The sequence below is a fragment of the Prunus persica genome, chromosome G6 (assembly GCF_000346465.2).
Source record: "Prunus persica cultivar Lovell chromosome G6, Prunus_persica_NCBIv2, whole genome shotgun sequence".
NCBI classification, from domain to species: Eukaryota; Viridiplantae; Streptophyta; class Magnoliopsida; order Rosales; family Rosaceae; genus Prunus; species Prunus persica.
In genome coordinates, this window is record NC_034014.1 from 9,262,659 (window position 1) to 9,280,654 (window position 17,996).

General features: G+C 38.5%; 2 protein-coding genes across 2 annotated transcripts; both read left to right on the plus strand.

Moving 5' to 3' along the window:
* On the plus strand, window positions 4,276–6,072 carry LOC109949596. The gene is made up of 3 exons (XM_020565666.1): window positions 4,276–4,403; window positions 5,383–5,846; window positions 5,980–6,072. Exons 1-3 carry the CDS (start codon window positions 4,349–4,351, stop codon window positions 6,070–6,072), a joined length of 612 nt encoding a protein of 203 aa, XP_020421255.1. The 5' UTR covers window positions 4,276–4,348.
* Window positions 16,484–17,116, plus strand: LOC18774662 (agamous-like MADS-box protein AGL62). The gene has a single exon (XM_007207614.2). The coding sequence runs from the start codon at window positions 16,484–16,486 to the stop codon at window positions 17,114–17,116; it is 633 nt and encodes a 210-aa protein (XP_007207676.2).

A 17,996-nucleotide genomic window follows, 5' to 3' on the forward strand; every position in this document is an offset into this window, starting at 1 on the left:
TTTCAAGTTGTCATTGAAGAGTTCGTGTTTTAGAGATTGGTCATTCGACGATTATGTGTATGAGATGAAACTAGATCGCGACTGACATTTTCACTTAAGAGGAGTTAATAGATATGTTATCGAGCAAAACAAGCTATTTGGAAATCAGAATTTTACACATGTAAAAGATGATCGGCACCCCTTTGAGTAGTTTATGTCTTGAGTAAATCTCAAGAGGGAGTTCATAGCAAACTTTAGGGCGTGACAATTAATATATGCCAAGCTAAAAGTGTCATAAATAGTAATATTGTATCTAATTGGGACTATAGTGGGAGAAGCAACTTAATTCTATGTTGGAGCCATGCTAGAGTTGACACTACTGTTGTATATAGATATACTAATATAAGCTATTAAGAAACATAGGACCATAAAAAAAGCGAAACCCTTTCTTTTCTATTTTTAGATATGGAATAAAGTTAGAATCAACACCATCTTTATAAGTAAAAAACAAAAACAAAAACCTACACCGAGTAAGATACAAAAAAAAAAAAATTAAAAAATTACCAAACACTGAGTGAAGCCTATTGAAGCTAAGCCAAAATTAACACGTCATTATATGCAAAAAAAAGGTGGAGCCAAGAGTGGTAGGCAACGTCTAGAACAGGTGTTGGTGGAGGAAACGTGCGCCAAAGAAGTTTTACCAAAATGCCTAATACCTAATAGACTTCGCTTCCATAGAAAGAGACGATGTCAAATTCATCAAATAGATTTAAAAGCCAAGAAAAGGATTAAGAACTGAATGTCTGTGACAATTGAGACTGAAGATAGAATTAAGTAAAACTTAGTGCAAAAATTTGCACCGTTCGTTATTGCGTTAGCCGAGGTTGAGGCCCGAGTTATCTTAGGGCTGAAAATCATCTCAGAGGTAACTGTGAGGATTCTAGTGATCGAAGATGAACTTCCAATCATTTGGATTCATTAAAGGTTCTACGTATATTAGAGGAAACGATTTATCAACTTGTCATTGAAGAGTTCGTGTTTTAGAGATTGGTCATTCGATGATTATGTGTACGAGACAAAACGAGATCGAGACCGACATTTTCACTTCAAAGAGGTTAACAAATACATTCTCAAGCAGAACATGCTATTTGGAAATCGGAGTTTTACACATGTAAGAGATAATCAACACCCCTTTGAGTAGTTTATGTCTTGAGTAAATCTCAGGGCAAGTTCATAACAAATTTCAAGGCATGACAATTACTATATGCCAAGCTTAAAGTGACTTAAACAGTAATATTGTATCTAATTCGGACTAGTGGGAGAAGCAACTTAATTCTACGTTGGAGCCATGTCATAGTTGGCACTACTGTTGTATATAGATATACTAATAAAAGCTACTAAGAAACATTGTAACATCCTAATCCAATGTTTAATCATTTATTTAATCTATATAAATTATTTAAATTATTTAATTATGAATTTACAATTGTGCCATTAGGATAGGGTCATTTTGGTCACTTTTTAACCTGGTAGAATTTTGGGGAATTGAATGGCACTATTGCGTAGAGTGCGTCGATACGAGTTCATAGACACGTAGTGGGCTCAAATCAAACGTTATCTAGCTAATGGTTGGGTTGGTTAGGAATGATTTTGAAGTTTTCAAACTCGTTTTACAACTCAAAGTTTTGGCCGGTTTTCTGCTCAAAATTCCGGCAAGTTCTGGCCACTTTTTGGTCGTGGCCCAAGAATAAAAGTTGCTCCACTAGTTGTCCTGATCATATAGGTCTAGGTATTTTTGGGGGTTTCGAGAATTTTCTGGTCGCTGGAATTTTCTCAAGAAACCCAAGCGCTGTCGACGCATGTGGCGGCTCGTGGGCCAGGTTTAGGTGATCCATTTGGTACTAAAATATTTCCCATGTTGTCCCGAGCACAAAGGTATGCTCGGATTTGAATTTGGTTACCGTTTGATTGTCAATCGGATTTACGCATATTAGGCGTTATCCAGGTGCAATATGGTCGGACCGTTGGATCGACTACATTTCCATATATGTTGATCTAATTACTTCTAGGATCGTACAGGAATTCGCGGATTGAGAATCCGAGTCCCGGATACTCTGATTCAATGACTCAAAGTTTGCGTAATACGGTGACCTTCCGATCGTGCGATTGCAAGCGATCCGACAACTCGATCTAGACCAAACTTGTAGGACAAGTTTAGTAAACCTTGTTAAACATGTAGGAACTTTCGGATCTGAAATCAGTGGTCATGGGCCCCGCAGTCCCCGTTGACCAAAATTTATGAAGTTTGACCACTCGGTTGACCGAAAGTCTTCCAAGGTTATTCCACCATTCGAAACACATAGTTGGACCTTAGGAACTTCTCGTTGGTCGTTCCCACACTTGGAATCCCGAGAAAATGAGGAATTTATTTTAAAGTTCTCGATTGAAATACTTTATTTTAATCTAGTCATTGTATGCATAAATAGGTACTCTAGCCCAGCGTACTCAACAGGAGGGACCTTTTTAGGGTCAAGCAGCGTTGAATTATTTGTAAGTGGACTTTGTTTTTAAATAATAATAATCATTTTCAAGATGGAAAGCTATGCATAATGATTTATTTGATTATTGAGTTTATCGTATAGTTAATTGTTGAAGTATAATATTTTTATGGAAGTATTTGAAATATATTTGGATATTTGTGGATTGTGATTATCTTGAATTGATTTATGCTATTTTTTGGAGAGTACTATCTATATTTGGATGTGTGGGATACATGGGTTTTGTTGGAAAGGGATTAGGGAATGTGAGTTAGATGGTGGTTTATGTCAGTTTGAAGTGCTATAAGCACTACCCTATGTACCTCCTCGAATTTAGAATACTGGAATTGGATACTTGGAATTTTGAAATACTTGGATATGTTAGAACCCGAGCACCCTTGACAGGGTGTTTTGTAGACCTTTAGCGGGGTTAGTTTGTGAGCGTAGGATTTGTCACAGGCATATGAGTATTGGGGATTCTGTTGTACGTGCTGGTGAGCTAGTCCCTCGGTTGGACGGCTCGTTCCCTAGCCATATGGTCAATTAAGGATTCTTCCGTGTGGTCTAGTTAAACAGTCCTCCGGTTGGATTGTTCCCCAGTATACGTTTGGTAGTGGTCATACATACATATATATATATACACATATACATTCATTCTTATTTGTTGGTGAGGATCCTTCCTCGCTCGTCGTGCCAACGGGCATGTATTTCGAGAGAGTAGTTGAGGGAAAATGGGAAAGGTTTTAAACATGATGGGTGTTAGTATACCATTTCAAGAATACAAATTTCACTTTGGTTTTGACTTAGCTATATATATCTACATTGATTTTGAATGCATGTCGTTTTCTAAACGGTGGGGTTATTATATGTTCTTTTCAAAGATAATAAAACTTTATTTTTGTCCACTCACAATTTTCTATTTTGCTCCCCAGACAGTAGTTGATTTGAGCTGAGAGGCCGAGCCGAGCCTTGTACTTCCGAGGCCCGACTTCCAGTAGGATAATCTTTATCTATTTTTATTTATGTTGAACTTTGTTTAGTTTGTAAACTGAAATTCTTTAGATATGCTCTATTATCACCCATGCTATGGTTGTATGTAAGGCTGGAGGCCTATTATGTAAACTGCATGAATTTACATTGTGCATGCTGCTGTTGAGATTATATAATTGTGTTTTAACAGGTTGACAAATTTGGAAATTGTCCGTTTTTCAAGGGAGACTCTGCCAAAATTTTGCAGAAAGTCTCGTCCCTCTTAGTAAATGGGCCCGACATCAGATGATGTGGGAAATACCACAGGATCCATTGTGGATTCTGAGGAATTCGGGACAGGTCCTGTCAAACATAGCACCATACACAAAGTGAAACCCTTTCTTTTCTTTTTTGCGCTGGGATCAAGCTAGAATCAACACCATCTTTATAAGTTACAAAAAAAATAATAATAAATAATAATAAAAAACAAAACACCCTACAACGGGAAAGATACAAATAAATAAAAAAGTTCCGAACACTGAGTGTAGCCTACTCGAGCTCAGCCAAAATGGACACATCATTACATGCAAAAAAAGGGTGGAGCCAAAAGTGGTAGGTAACGTCCAGACAGGTGTTGGTGGAGGAAACCTGCGCCAGAGAAGTTTTACCAAAACGCCTAATACCAGAGGGTGTGAAGCCCCTTGTTTTTCCAAATTGTCCTTCTAGAATTCTCGATTTCATGTATAAATTAACTTAAGCACGCCTTGCTGGTATGTGTGCAAAGCTACCGCAAGCTGGTTACTATTGAGTATTCTAAGGTATTTCTAATTACCAAATAGACTTCGCTTCCATAGAAAAAGACGATGGCGAATTCATCAAATAGATCTGAAAGCCAAGAAATGAAGGCGTCTTTGGGAGGTACAATTATCAATAACCCTACCTTTTGATAATTTTGTGATAATTTATTACTTAATCGCGAGCTTTGATATATTTAATCGAAAGATTTTTCTTTAAAATATTTTCCTATGTGAATCATGATGAATCATCTCGATCTTTGCGTTTCAAATTTTCTTAAATGTCCGAATATTAATTCATGTGTTTGCTTATTATAAAGCAAAGTGAGTTTTTTTTCAATTCTTAAGCCCATATAATCTTTTTATACCTGACTTCTTTGCTTGAGCATGATTTTCAAAAGCCCCCAAATTCATATATAGGATGGGTAACCATAAGTTTGAACTCAATCTACGAATTAATTTGGAAAGGGTAGAGCCTTCTTGCACACCCAATTATCTTATGAAACTCCAAATTGAGTACTATAATTTTTGTATACTCACAGTTGGAGTGGGGTGTGCCGAAAGATAAAATGGGAGTGCTAAAGCTATATCGTTCGAAAAATGACAACTAAGCATAAGATTTATTATTTCTAAAATTGAAAGGGGAAGAAAATGGAAAAAGAAGAAAATGTAGTTTTTTTCTTTCCCTTTTGGTGAATATATAAAGAAGAATATAGATGATAGTACTTTTCTTTCTTTACGTTTTTCCTTTTTTTATTATTCCAATACTTTGTTTATAAAGAAATATATTATGTGAATGTTATACTCGATACATTGTATGTATAGCCTCAATGTACGTATATGGTAATATACATTACAACTTAGGCCAACGAATTTAACATTCTATACATAGACGGCACAAAGATAGCAATTTTGATTCATTAGCTAATTATTTATCACATAACGCTACATATTTGCATATCACCAACACACATGAGAAAATTTTCTATCCTTTTATATCACTTTTCTAAGTTTTCCTGAGCAAATTAAAGTTCATATAGCCCTCCTAAGAAAATGAAGCGTGATGTATTATTGATATGATGTTTGTGATTGCTGAACACCAGGGTGCAGTGATGTATTATTGCCTAACCGAGCTCAATCAGCTCAACAAGTTATACCACCTCCCCAAGGAGCTCAAGCTGTAGATGGTCGCTTTGACCTAAATTTATTGCCTGAGGAGGAAGAAGAAGACCAACTAATGGTGGCGGCTGATGAACCACCATTGACCGATGATCAACATCAACCACCACCCGCAGCATATCAAGATCAACCACCAGCAGCCACGACTGATCAAGATTCACCACCAGCTCGGGCTGATCAACAGCAGCCACCACCAAGTGTGGCTGATCAAGGTCAGCCACCAGTTGTGGAAAGTGGAGATCTACAAAGACCAAAACGCGGTCGAGAAAGATCTGGGCCTTCTGGTTCGATCACAATTGACATTGATAGGCCAGATTGGTTGCCTATTGGGTGGGGGGTCTCTGCCTCAATGCGCCTAAATGGTCGGACTACTGGTTTCGTTGACAAGGTAATAAAACAAGTACTAGTACTCTTTTCATATTATATAATTAATTCCCATATGTAACTCTTCAATATATATGTAATTGCTTCCATACGTGGGCCAAAACTAACGTTGTTCATGCCTTAACTTCGTTGTGCAGATTTATATAAGCCCGGAAGGAGAAAAGTTCCGGTCTAAGAAGCAAGCTCTCCGTTCGATTACAAGAAATAATGGTGAAAATAATAATTTGTAATGAAAGGTGCATTTCTTTAGAAACATATTATTTTGAGATTAATGGAGTGTCTATTAGAGGTTAATCTTGAAGTTTCCTAATTTGAGTTAAACTCCTTATCTGGTTTCTATGATCAACTCCTCATCTATATATATACATACATAGAGAGAGAGAGAGAGAGAGAGAGAGAGAGAGAGAGAGAGAATTAAGATCCACAAAATATGAACAAAAGGAATAAATTTGAAGCCTTGAGACAGTGCATACTCAAATTTGTCCCCAGCGAATTGCATGGACAAGGAACCACATGAGACAGTGCATAACATCATCCAACCCCTTGATACAACACCCCTTGCTATGAATCTAGCCCAACGACATTACCACAATCCTTCCCTGCCTATCAAATTAAATCCTCTACTGCCATTTAACCCAATCACACCATAATTACTACCCTTCGACAGGGATTTTCCATGGGTGATACTTATTTTACGTAGTCTCGATGCCATATATTTTTCATTTTATACAGGACTTGTCTTGCATATAATTGGGTTTTGAATTTTGCAGAAAATGCTATGGGCCTTTTCACAGTTGGGCTATTGATCTTGTTTAAAGGCTTCGTATATATTATGAGGATTTTAGTTAAGAACGAACTTAACTTACGAACAGGTTCTGGTAATTAAATATCTATACAGATTCAATACAGTTGGTTATAGAAAAGACATTGAAATGATTTTTTTTTTTAGGACGTTCCTTATTGAGAGGGGCGATAATATACTAAATTCACACACTACACAGATACTAGGACTCGAACCTAGAAACCTTTCCTAGGAGACATTGAAATGAATTAATAAGTCCTGCTACGATAAGCATCAATGCCTTTGGACACGTTAATTGCCTTATCTGCATAGTCCTTTGGATCGGGTGCATTTGCCTTCTCAAATTCCAACGTCCATTTTACTATGCTGGCCCCATTGCCTGCTTTGACAGCTTCAATTTTAGCCTTGAAGCTCTTATAGAGTTTCAGAATATCTCCTTCAAGGAAAACAAAGGTGACTGGTGTATTTTCATCACTGCAGCTTGGATTTTAATTTTTGCTGTAAGTGGACCTCCTTCTGTACGTACCAGGTAATTACGCAGTAAATTAGCATGACGGTCTTAGAATTTTACTTTGTTCAAAGTTAAATTATGAATGTTTTAATTGATTATGTTTTCGACTATAATTAACGGTGAATAAAAATAATGCTATAACAATTAACATTCTAAGTGTTCTTTACACCGCAAATGAGGATCTGCAATAGAAGCATTAAGATCTATTTGATTGAGATTATGAATGACATTTGATACTTGTTTGTGAAAACTGTTGGGGACTTAATGTGGCTCACATCTTTGAGTCTTCTTTTTTTTTTTTTTTGAGAAACAAAATTTCATTCAACACTCCAAAGAGAGTACATCAGCTTCAAGCACAGGGAGCAACCAACTTGGTGCTTCCTCAATCCAGGTAACAAATTCATTACAATGAAAAGCAAACTGAGCCAAAGTGTGTGCCACTTTATTACCGCATCTTGGAGTCCAGTGACATACGACTGCTCTAAAATTATTAAGTAGATAGTTCACCTCCTCAAGCAAAGGACCATCAATTCCATTATACTCCTCTGTTGAGAAAATACTATTAAGGCAATCTTGGGCGTCCATTTCTAGAATAGCATCAGTAAAGCCCATATCAATAGCAAAACGCAGGCCCTCTATTGTAGCCATAAGCTCCGTTTGCCTAGCCCCATAACTGGCGTGAATTCGCCTAACACATGCCGCCATGAATTCCCCGTTCGCGTTTCTGACGACCACCCCAACCCCTCGTACGGAGTCTCCAGATTTGACTGCCCCATCGACATTTATTTTGTAAATACCTGCTGGTGGAGGCCTCCAGCCTTGCAAAGGAGCTTGAGGGCTAGACTGACGACCATGGATTGTGTGCAAGATGTTGTTTGCGTCAGAGAACTCTTGTGCAAGTTTGGTCATTCGAGACAACAACTGTATTGCAGTTTCTGATTTCCCTTCAAAGATAAAGCTGTTTCTCCTATTCCAAAGTCCCCAGCACAGATATGCAAACAACCCTTGCTCTTCCCCACTTGAGGATAGCTGTAATGCATGCCATAGCTCTCTGAAAGAATTGACCCTCCACACTTCACAGACGTTCCCCCATGCTGAGTTGCGCCACACCTCCTTTGCAGCCTCACACAACCATACAGCATGTAGTACACTTTCAGCTTTGCGATGGCATTTGGGGCAGATAGGTGTAGGCGCTATTTTCCGATTGAAAAGTATCTGACCGCAAGGCAAAAAATCCCAGGCACACCTCCATAGAAAGAACTTAATCTTATTTGGGATTTTAAGAGCCCAAATTTTCTTCCAGAACTTTGAATTCAAATCAACTCTAGCTGAGGGCTCTCCACTCATTTTATCCTTCTCCAACCCTGCCAACCGATATCCACTTTTGACCGAATACATGCCGTTTCTTTCATAATGCCAAATTAAACAATCGTGACCTGCCAAGGAAGCCAATGGGATTTGCAATATTGCATCCACCTCTTGGTCCCAAAAAATATCCTTAAGTAATGGCACATTCCACTGCCCTGAAGAGGTGAATAAATCACAAACCCGAGTTGACAGAGGCAACTGGGGAGGAGACATAATTTTGAAACAAGACGGGGCTGGAAGCCATTTGTCAGTATAAACCTGGATGGACACTCCACTGCCAACTCTCCAACGCAATCCCTTATTGAGCAACTCTTTCCCCCATTGCAAAGACCTCCAAATGAAGGATGGATTGGTTCCCACTTCAGCTTCTAAGAATGGTACTGATGGATGGTATCGGGCTCTAAAAATCCTTGCTACTAGCGACTCTGGAGTCCGGAGAATGCGCCAACATTGCTTTGCAAGCAGAGCCTGATTGAATGCCTCAAGATCACGAAACCCCAACCCTCCTGCAAACTTGCTCTTACACAACAACTCCCACTTCACCCAATGAATACCCCTCTTGTCTTTCGCCTTTGCCCACCAAAATCGAGCCATGATTCCATTAAGCTCCTTGCACAATCCTTTTGGAATCCGAAAACAACTCATCGAATAGGTGGGGATTGCCTGTAACACGGCTTTGATTAAAATCTCTTTCCCCGCTCTAGATAAGAGCTTTTCCTTCCACCCACTTATATGCTTCCAAAGTTTATCTTTTAAATGTTGGAAGAGTTGTTTCCTTCCCTTTCCAGCGATAGTTGGCAGACCTAAATAATTCTCATGGCACCGCACAACAGGGACGTTTAAAACACCTTCAATCATATCGAAATCTGCCCTTGTGGCATTCGGACTTAGAGAGAGCGCAGATTTAGAATAGTTGATTTGTTGCCCTGTTACCTCTTCATAGGTTTGGAATAATGTTTCCAAAGCCATACAATCCTTATTCGTTGCCTTCATAAATAGAATGCTGTCATCTGCAAACAATAGATGAGTTACTGAAGGCGCCCCCCTTGCCACTTGAACCCCAACCAAATCACCTCTCCTTTCTGCACCACGCAATAGGCACGAGAACCCCTCAGTGCATATAAGAAAAAGATATGGAGATAAAGGACATCCTTGCCGTAACCCACGCTGTGGCATAATGTGCCCAACCGGAGTACCCTTCCAGAGCACCGAAAAAGTTGTAGTGGAGATGCAATCCATGACTTTGGAGACCCATGTGGCTGAAAAACCCAGTTTAAGCATCATTGCACGCAAGAAAACCCACTCCACCCGGTCGTATGCTTTGGCCATGTCCAATTTGAGAGCCATTTGGACATCGCGCCCCTTCTTCACTCCCTTAATCGTATTCATTATTTCGAAAGCAGCCATCACATTATCCAGAATCATTCGGTTCGGTACAAAAGCGCTCTGAGTTTCAGTAATAACGTGAGAAAGAACAGTCTTCAATCGATTTGCAATTGTTTTCGCTATCATCTTGTATACGGTTGTACAAAGGCTGATTGGTCGGAACTCTGAAACAATGGTTGGCATCTTGACTTTCGGGATAAGAGCTATAAGGGTATGGTTGAACTCCCGAACGCTTCCTTCCCCGTTTAAAATCTGCAAACACTTTTTGGCCACCTTATCGCCAACTATATGCCAGTACTTTTGGAAAAATAAAGCTGGCATGCCATCATGCCCAGGTGCTTTCGTTGGGAACATCTGAAATAAAGTATGCTCCAGCTCTTCCCGCGTAAAAGCTTGCAATAGCTGGGCGTTCATAGCACTTGTTATTACCGGCCTTACTTCGTTTAGAATCCGCTCCATTTGCTGGCCACCAGAGGAAGAGAATAAGGTCTTAAAATAGTCACAGAAAAGATCCCCTATACGTTGCTCTTCAGTCTGCCAAGCCTGGTTTGCATCAAATATTCCGCATACCCTATTGCGTTTGGATCTGGAACTTGCCCTTCCATGGAAAAAATGAGTATTTTTGTCTCCCTCCTTTAGCCACGCGACTCTGGATCGTTGTCTCCACATAATTTCTTGTTTTTCTAAAAGATCTGAAATTGTTTCCTCAACTTTGGCCTTTAACACATGCTGATCAGTTGTCAGTCTTCCTTGAAGGGCTGTCCCAAGGGTTTTAACATACTACTTATGTTAATGAAAGATATTATCAAATAAGGGTGAGACTAGGAGATAGACTTAAGGCCCAAATCTCGGATTAAATTACCAACTAGTCTTTGTTCTAGTGGTATTTGTCTCCAGCTAGTTGAAGGAGTCTTATGTTCGAATCACATGAATGACAGGGACGATATATTTTGTTTCCCATGATATTGGGGTTGACTAATCGGAGCTTGAGTGGATAAGTAGGTTTAAGTTTCTTCATTTGTTATAGAGGGAATTGATTAATGGTTTCAGTTGTTTGTTGGTGTTTATGCTGATAGTTGGCATCCTTATCATGTCTTAACAAAAAAATTATATCACTCATGTAGCGACCTTCTGTAGATAGGAGCTGCTCCTATTTAAGAGTGATGTATGTGGCTTGTAATAGCTACCTCTCGATTCTGCCCGATAGGTATGGATTCCTCCATGAGTTTGAAATTTTTTGTTGAAATAGACATTTTTGAAATTTGAAGAAAAAAAGCGGCATAAGATGCTCCCTTGAAACCACCCTTTAGATTTATACAAGTCTCAAGTTTTTTCAGACTACGGGCATTTGGGGTTTGACCAATTTGACGTGGCTTAGTTGGTAGATGAGTCAGTTTCCTTTCATTTTCTGGGCAGTCTCGAAGAGTCAGTTTTCGTTCTTGTGTGTGGGGGTGCCAGAAGTGAGAAGAGGGGGTTTTTTTTTTTTACTGTAATGATATAAGGCCATTGAAGAAAGAAATCTCAGTAGAACATGTTTGAGTTCATTCTTATGCATGCTATACCACACAATTCAGGTTCCTTTGGGTCTGGCAATCACATGGTCGGCTGCTTTCCTACTAACTGAAGCCGGAGCATATGGCTACAAAGGTTGTGATATAAATGTACCTGCATCAAACATAATATCTGAACATTGCAGAAAGCATGTTTCGAGGATGAAGCACTGTCGAGTTGATACTTCTCATACTCTCTAAGATCCTCCCCGTGGTTTAGGTTTCCCTGTCCGTTAAAATGGGGTGAAAGATATGCTGGAAGGCCACACAGAAACAGTGGTTGTGGTATTATATTTTATATTGAATGACTAGTACATTATATAACAATTACAAGAGTCCAGATAAGGACACAACACTACCAAGATAATTACATGGAGATTACACGTGAGATAATGATGATACCAGATAAGCTTATAGGGAGGTTTAGCAGCTAACGTTTGTCTATCACACCCCCCGATGCTAACGGGGCAGCACATGATAGGAAGCTTGGCAATGAGGAGCTAAAAACGATTGGAAGAGAGGCCTTTAGTGAAGATGTCGGCAACTTGATCATGAGTAGACAGATAACCAACTTCCAGTACCTTGCGCACAACTTTTTCACGGACGTAGTGATAGTCCACTTCAACATGACAAGTTCGAGTGTGAAAAACATGATTGGAGGCCAAAGAGATGTACTGATGTTATCACACCAAAGTTTAGGAGGAGCCATAGAAAGATGAAGATCACAAAAGAGAGAACGAAACCAAGAGATGGCAGCAATAGTATAGGCCAGTTGTCGGTATTCAGCTTCAGTGCTAGAATGAGAGACAACACCTTGTTTCTTGGAACTCCAAGAAACCAAATTGGATCCAAGATAAACACAGTAACCACCGGTGGAGCGGCGGTCATCCTGGTCACCAGCATAATAAGCTTCAGAATAGGCGGTAAGAGAAAGATAACCTGACTTGTAAAACAATCCCTGACCTTGGAGGTAGCGTAAGATGTGTTTCACTACGAGCCAATGAACAGTACTAAGTTGATGTAGAAATTGGCACACCTCTGATTAACATCAAAGGCAATATCAGGACGGGTGAGAGAGAGATATTGCAAGGCGCCCACAACACTAATATACTGAGTACAATCCGCTAGAGGTTCACAGTCCTGAAAACTCAAACGATGGGCATTGACAGCCGGAGTGGACACGGGTTTAGACTTCTTCGATATCTACTTTAGATGTTGAAACTAGCAAAGTAATAACTATAATAGTATAGCCAGTCGGCTATACTTGGTAATTTTTTTCCCAAAAAATCGTACTGCCGTGCGGCTATACTTGGATTAAATTTATTTATTTTTTTAAACAGTATCGCCCGGCGGCTATACTCGGGTTTTTACTAATTTTTTTTAAAAAAATAGTACAGCCGCTTGGCATTATTTGTTTGACATGTGGCACCTACTGGGCTGGTCTTTTTTAATTATATAGTATAGCCGAGCAGCTATACCCGTCTATTTTTTAAAAAAAATTAAAACTGTATAGCCACGCGGCTATACTTATTTCGACACGTGGTGCCTAATAACTAAGTTGGCCCTCTTTTTTCCCAAATAGTATAGCCGTGCAGCTATACTCGTTTCTCTAATTTTTTAAAAAGGGTATAGTATAGCCGCGCGGCTATACTATTTTTGAAAAAAAATTTGCAAACTGCAAATTTTGCAGCCATAGACCTGTGCCGATGAACATTCATCAGGAGAAGTTTTTTAATTAATTAATTATTTATTTTAATTTTAAAAATATAAAATTAGTTTCTTTACTTTTAAAGAAACACCACAGACGAAGGGAGAAATTATGCAATGGTACGGATGTACCACGTCAGCATGTGATACTTCCATTCAAATACTGCCATGTATCTATTTTAAAACAGAAATTAAATATTTGTTTACAGCTGGACTTATATTATGAAATAAAATTTGAAATTTAAAAAACAGAAAAAGAAAAAAAAAATATTCCCAACCGCCACCCCTTCCCTAAAACCCCACTGCGTTCCAGATGCCATTCCTCTCTCTTCTTCCTCCTCCCTGTCTCTTTTCCTCTTCACCATTGCCACCGGCGTCCAAACCCTCATCTTCTTAATTCCCCTTTCTCTGAAATTGATCATGACAACCTTTGCCATCATCATACTATTTCCAAACCCAGATCCAATACTGTAACTCCTTGGTAACAATTACTTCAATCAATATAATACAACAATTCTCTCAAAGGGTCTCTTTGTTTTGCATTCACTCTAACATTTCCGAACCATTAACACAAACACCAACGCTTCCACTATTCCATTTCATCATCATCATAATCATCAATACTAGTTTTCTCTACCTCTCTTTAAACTCCATTACCTACAATTGGTTCATGGAATGGATTTGAGGGGAAATCATTTCCCAAGGAACGGGAATGAAAGATTCCTTTTCCATATTTGGTAATGTCGGGAAAGTGACCGGGAGATTTCACTTTGTTCCTTTTCCCATGTTTGTTTTGAGTAGGAATGGAAAACAAAGTTTGTATAATTTTTCAATTATGCCCATATTAAATCAAATAAAAAAAGAATGCATTTAATGATACATTGTAATTATAAATTTTTTATAGGGACAAAATAGTCATGAAAATTGTGCATTGAATGTTGGCTCATTTTCCCAAACTTTCCCATGAGAAGGGAAAACAAAACCCAAGTTAAGAGGAGGGCTTCACTTTCTCCCTTACTTTCCCATGTGCCAGACAACCATTTCTCATGTCTGGACTTACCAAACATAAACAATTAAATTCTCATTCACAAGCCTCTTTTTCCATGAACCAAACGGAGCCTAAGGGTTGAAAAGGAAAAGGAAAAAGGAAGAGGAAGAGGAAGGGAGATGGGTGACAGTCATGGCAGGTAGTGTGGAGATGGGTGGCGGTCATGGCATGTTTTTGGGATTAGAGGTGTTGGGTTCGGGAGGGGTTGCTGTTAGGAATTCTCTTTTTATTTCCCTTTTTCTTAAGTTTTTCAATTTTCTAATTTTATTTCATAAGATAAAATTAAGAAATAAATCTAGCTGTAAAAAAAAAAGTTTTTTTTAATTTTAAAATGAACACATAACAATATTTGAATGAGAATATCACATGCTGACATGATATATCTGTACTATTCTATAATTTCTCCCGACGAAATGACCTAACCAAAATCTGAATATAAAAAAGAACCCCTTCCACCTCCACATCGATCCTCCTTTGACCCAGCAACATTTGGACCAATTGTAAGGAGTCAGTGTCGACCTCAACCTGATCAAAACCTTGCCTGGAGCAATATTGCAAGGCTTCACGGATTGCATCAGCCTCCACTAACAGCGCTGAATTTGCCCGCAAATTGCCAATACCTCTCTCTGAAGATTACTTTCTGCTCCTTCCACCTTAAGCACCTACAGATCCACAGCAAAGTACCTACCCGCACTGCATCCTCGTTGCTATTATAATATCATACAACAAAGTTTAATTTTCTATAACTATACATATTATATAATTTATATTTTATTTATGGGTTTTGAATTTTGAGTGTCCAGGTGTCAACTTTACCAGTTTTACTACTGCTAGCACAGCATTTGTAGGTTTAGTATTGGTGAAGTTGTGTGGTGCCGTTGGATTCTATTGGCGTTTCTGATAATTGTGATGAGCGGTGGTGGGACGAAGGGTCAAGTGATCTTCATGTATATGCTTTTCTTTTGTTTTCTTTCCATGATCAGCTTAGAGCTCTACTTTCACGAATGTTGGATTCTCAATGGAAAAAGAAAAAGAAAGGTATTCACACCGAGTGAGTGAGATCTGCAATGTGGAATGTTGTATTTTCTTTTCTTTAGTATTTAGATGATCCCTAAATATCTTGATTAACTATTTGTGCATATTCGGATCTATTTGTCTTGAATTTATATGCAACGTTTGAACTTATGCATACATGCCTTTCAATGATGAAATCTGGATGAGATGAGTTCTGTATCTAGGTTTTTTGAATACAAGCGATAGTCTAAACTATAAGAGGATATTACTAAGATGTCATAGGGATTCGAACTTGAAACCACTTATCAGTAGGTCAATGTATTTTTTCACTAGATTAGACCCCACTGGCATTACGTATAGCTTTTGGTTGAAAGCTTGGAAGTTCTTATGTAGCATAGATCGGCTATTGTCTCAGAGCCCAGAAAGGTCAATTGACTTGATGAAAACACTTAGCAGAATAATATTTTAAATGTAGAAGAAGACTATCAAGAATGGGTTCTTATAAACCTGGAAATAATTAAGGTGAAAAATAGGAATACAAGAGTGATTCACTAGATGGATTTTGAATAAAAGAATTAACCAAACAAAGAAATAAAAGTCAAATAAATAATAAAGACTTGATGAGTGGTGACTGAGATAATTGACAGGAATTAAACAAAGAGCCTTCAAGTCAAATTTGAAACTCAAACTCAAATTCAAATTCTGCAATTTGGGTAGGGAAAAAAAACCTAAAAATCAAGTCCTATATTAATTTAATTACCTCTTTATTATTATTATTATTATTTTTAAACCAACTTAATTGCAACAAATTCTCAGTATTTTCATATGAAAGAATACAAACCGATTCCCAACGTTACTCTTCTTTATATACGAAATACAACTCTTCCACAATAAAGAGTTTGAATTTGAGAAAATAAAAACTGCAAACCCTTCAGAATTTCCAAATGAAAAATTGATAATATCAGAAATTTTTTTGGAAACCCAAGCTTGGGGGACACTCCAAAATTAGTTACCTATTTTAGTTACCTTACGTATAAATCCATTCTCATAAAATTGTTTCCAATTATGATTAATTGTTTCCAATCGAATATTAATGTAGGATAGCGTGTTGACTTGGGAGACAATCCAAAGAAAAGGAAACCAGCATTGACAGGGCACTTAAGAATTTGTATGTATATACGCTCACAACCTCTTTTTCAGCACTTTTATTTAGAGGAAATCGAACCCTCTGTCTATCTTATTTCCCCAGTTTATAATGGGGAAAAGGAAGATCGACATCAAGAAAATAAACAACAAGAACTACCTAAAGGCCACTTTCTCAAAGCGGCGCAAGGGACTCTTCCGCAAAGCCACTGACCTTTGCTGCTTGTCTGGTGCCCAGATTGCGATTATCACCTTTTCGCCTGGTAACAAGGCCTTCATCTTTGGACAACCCTCCGCGGAAACTGTCATTGATCGATTTCTTGGCGAACAAGCTTCATGTACAACGGCTGATCATGATGATGAGGGCATTGGACCCGTTGAGGGTGAGGATGGTCATGAAGATTTAGAAGCCAATCATGATGAAGAGGATATTGGATCCGTTGATGCTGAGGATAGCCATGAAGATTCAGAAGCCCATCAAGAAGAAGAGAAAGAAGATGAGGCTGGTGGCGGTGGGGATGGAGAAAAGGTCAGTGTATGGTGGGATGAGCCTATTGATGAAAATTTAGGACTACATGAACTTAAAAAGTACAAGGGTTTGCTAGAATGTTTGAAAGAGAATGTGGCTAGTAAGTTAGATGAGAGGAATAAAAGAGAATTTTACACCAAGGATTATTTGGCTATGCTTAATTCAGAGATCGGTTCTACTTCTACTACTTGCCAAGAAAGAGATCTATGCGATTAGTTTTGTTAGTTTTTGTTTTTGTTAGGAAACTCTAAATCATCAACCCTTGTGTTCTTGAATAGAGAATTTTGTATTTACTCTTGAAGCCTTTGATTTTATTTAATTTTGTAAAATTGTTCTTTCATCTTCTAGTTCTAAGGTAATTTAAATTATTAGGATTCTGATATAGTTCCTGCCCTTTTGTTGTTGAAGAAATTAATAGTACTAGGGCCCGGTTTGGGATTGCCTTTTTTGGTCAAAAACCTGCTGAACTTTAAGTAAAATATTTGACAGTAGCTTTTAAAAACATGTTCTAGGTTGTTTTTCAAATTAAGCTCTTTTCAAAAGAAGCAAAGATAAGCCTTTAATGAATTTTTTTATTCCCAAAATACCATCATTAATTTTTTAAAATGACACCACCTCTACTTCCACATCCAACACCACCGCCACCATCACATCCTCCTCCTCCACCACCACATCCTTCTACTCCACCACCTCCTCCTCTGCCACCACCACCACCACCACGCTGTTATAGCCACCGCCACCTCTTCCTCAACCTCCACCACCTCTACCATCACCACCACCACCACCACATCCTCCTCCTCCACCTACCACAACCACCACATCCTTCTCCTCCACCACCTCCTCCTCCACCTCCACCACCACCACGCTGTTACCGCCACCGCCACCTATTCCTCAACATCCACCACCACTACCACAACCACCACCTCTGTCAATGAAAGGAAGTCTACACCTATCTTCAAATCTTTTTATTTTTTATTTTTTTATTTTGGGTAATGCTTTACGTTTTTGTTTCAACAAATTCATGGACACCTATCTAAGAATTCTAAATCCTCAACATTTTTTGTACTAATATTCCTCAACATTTTTTTGTACTAAA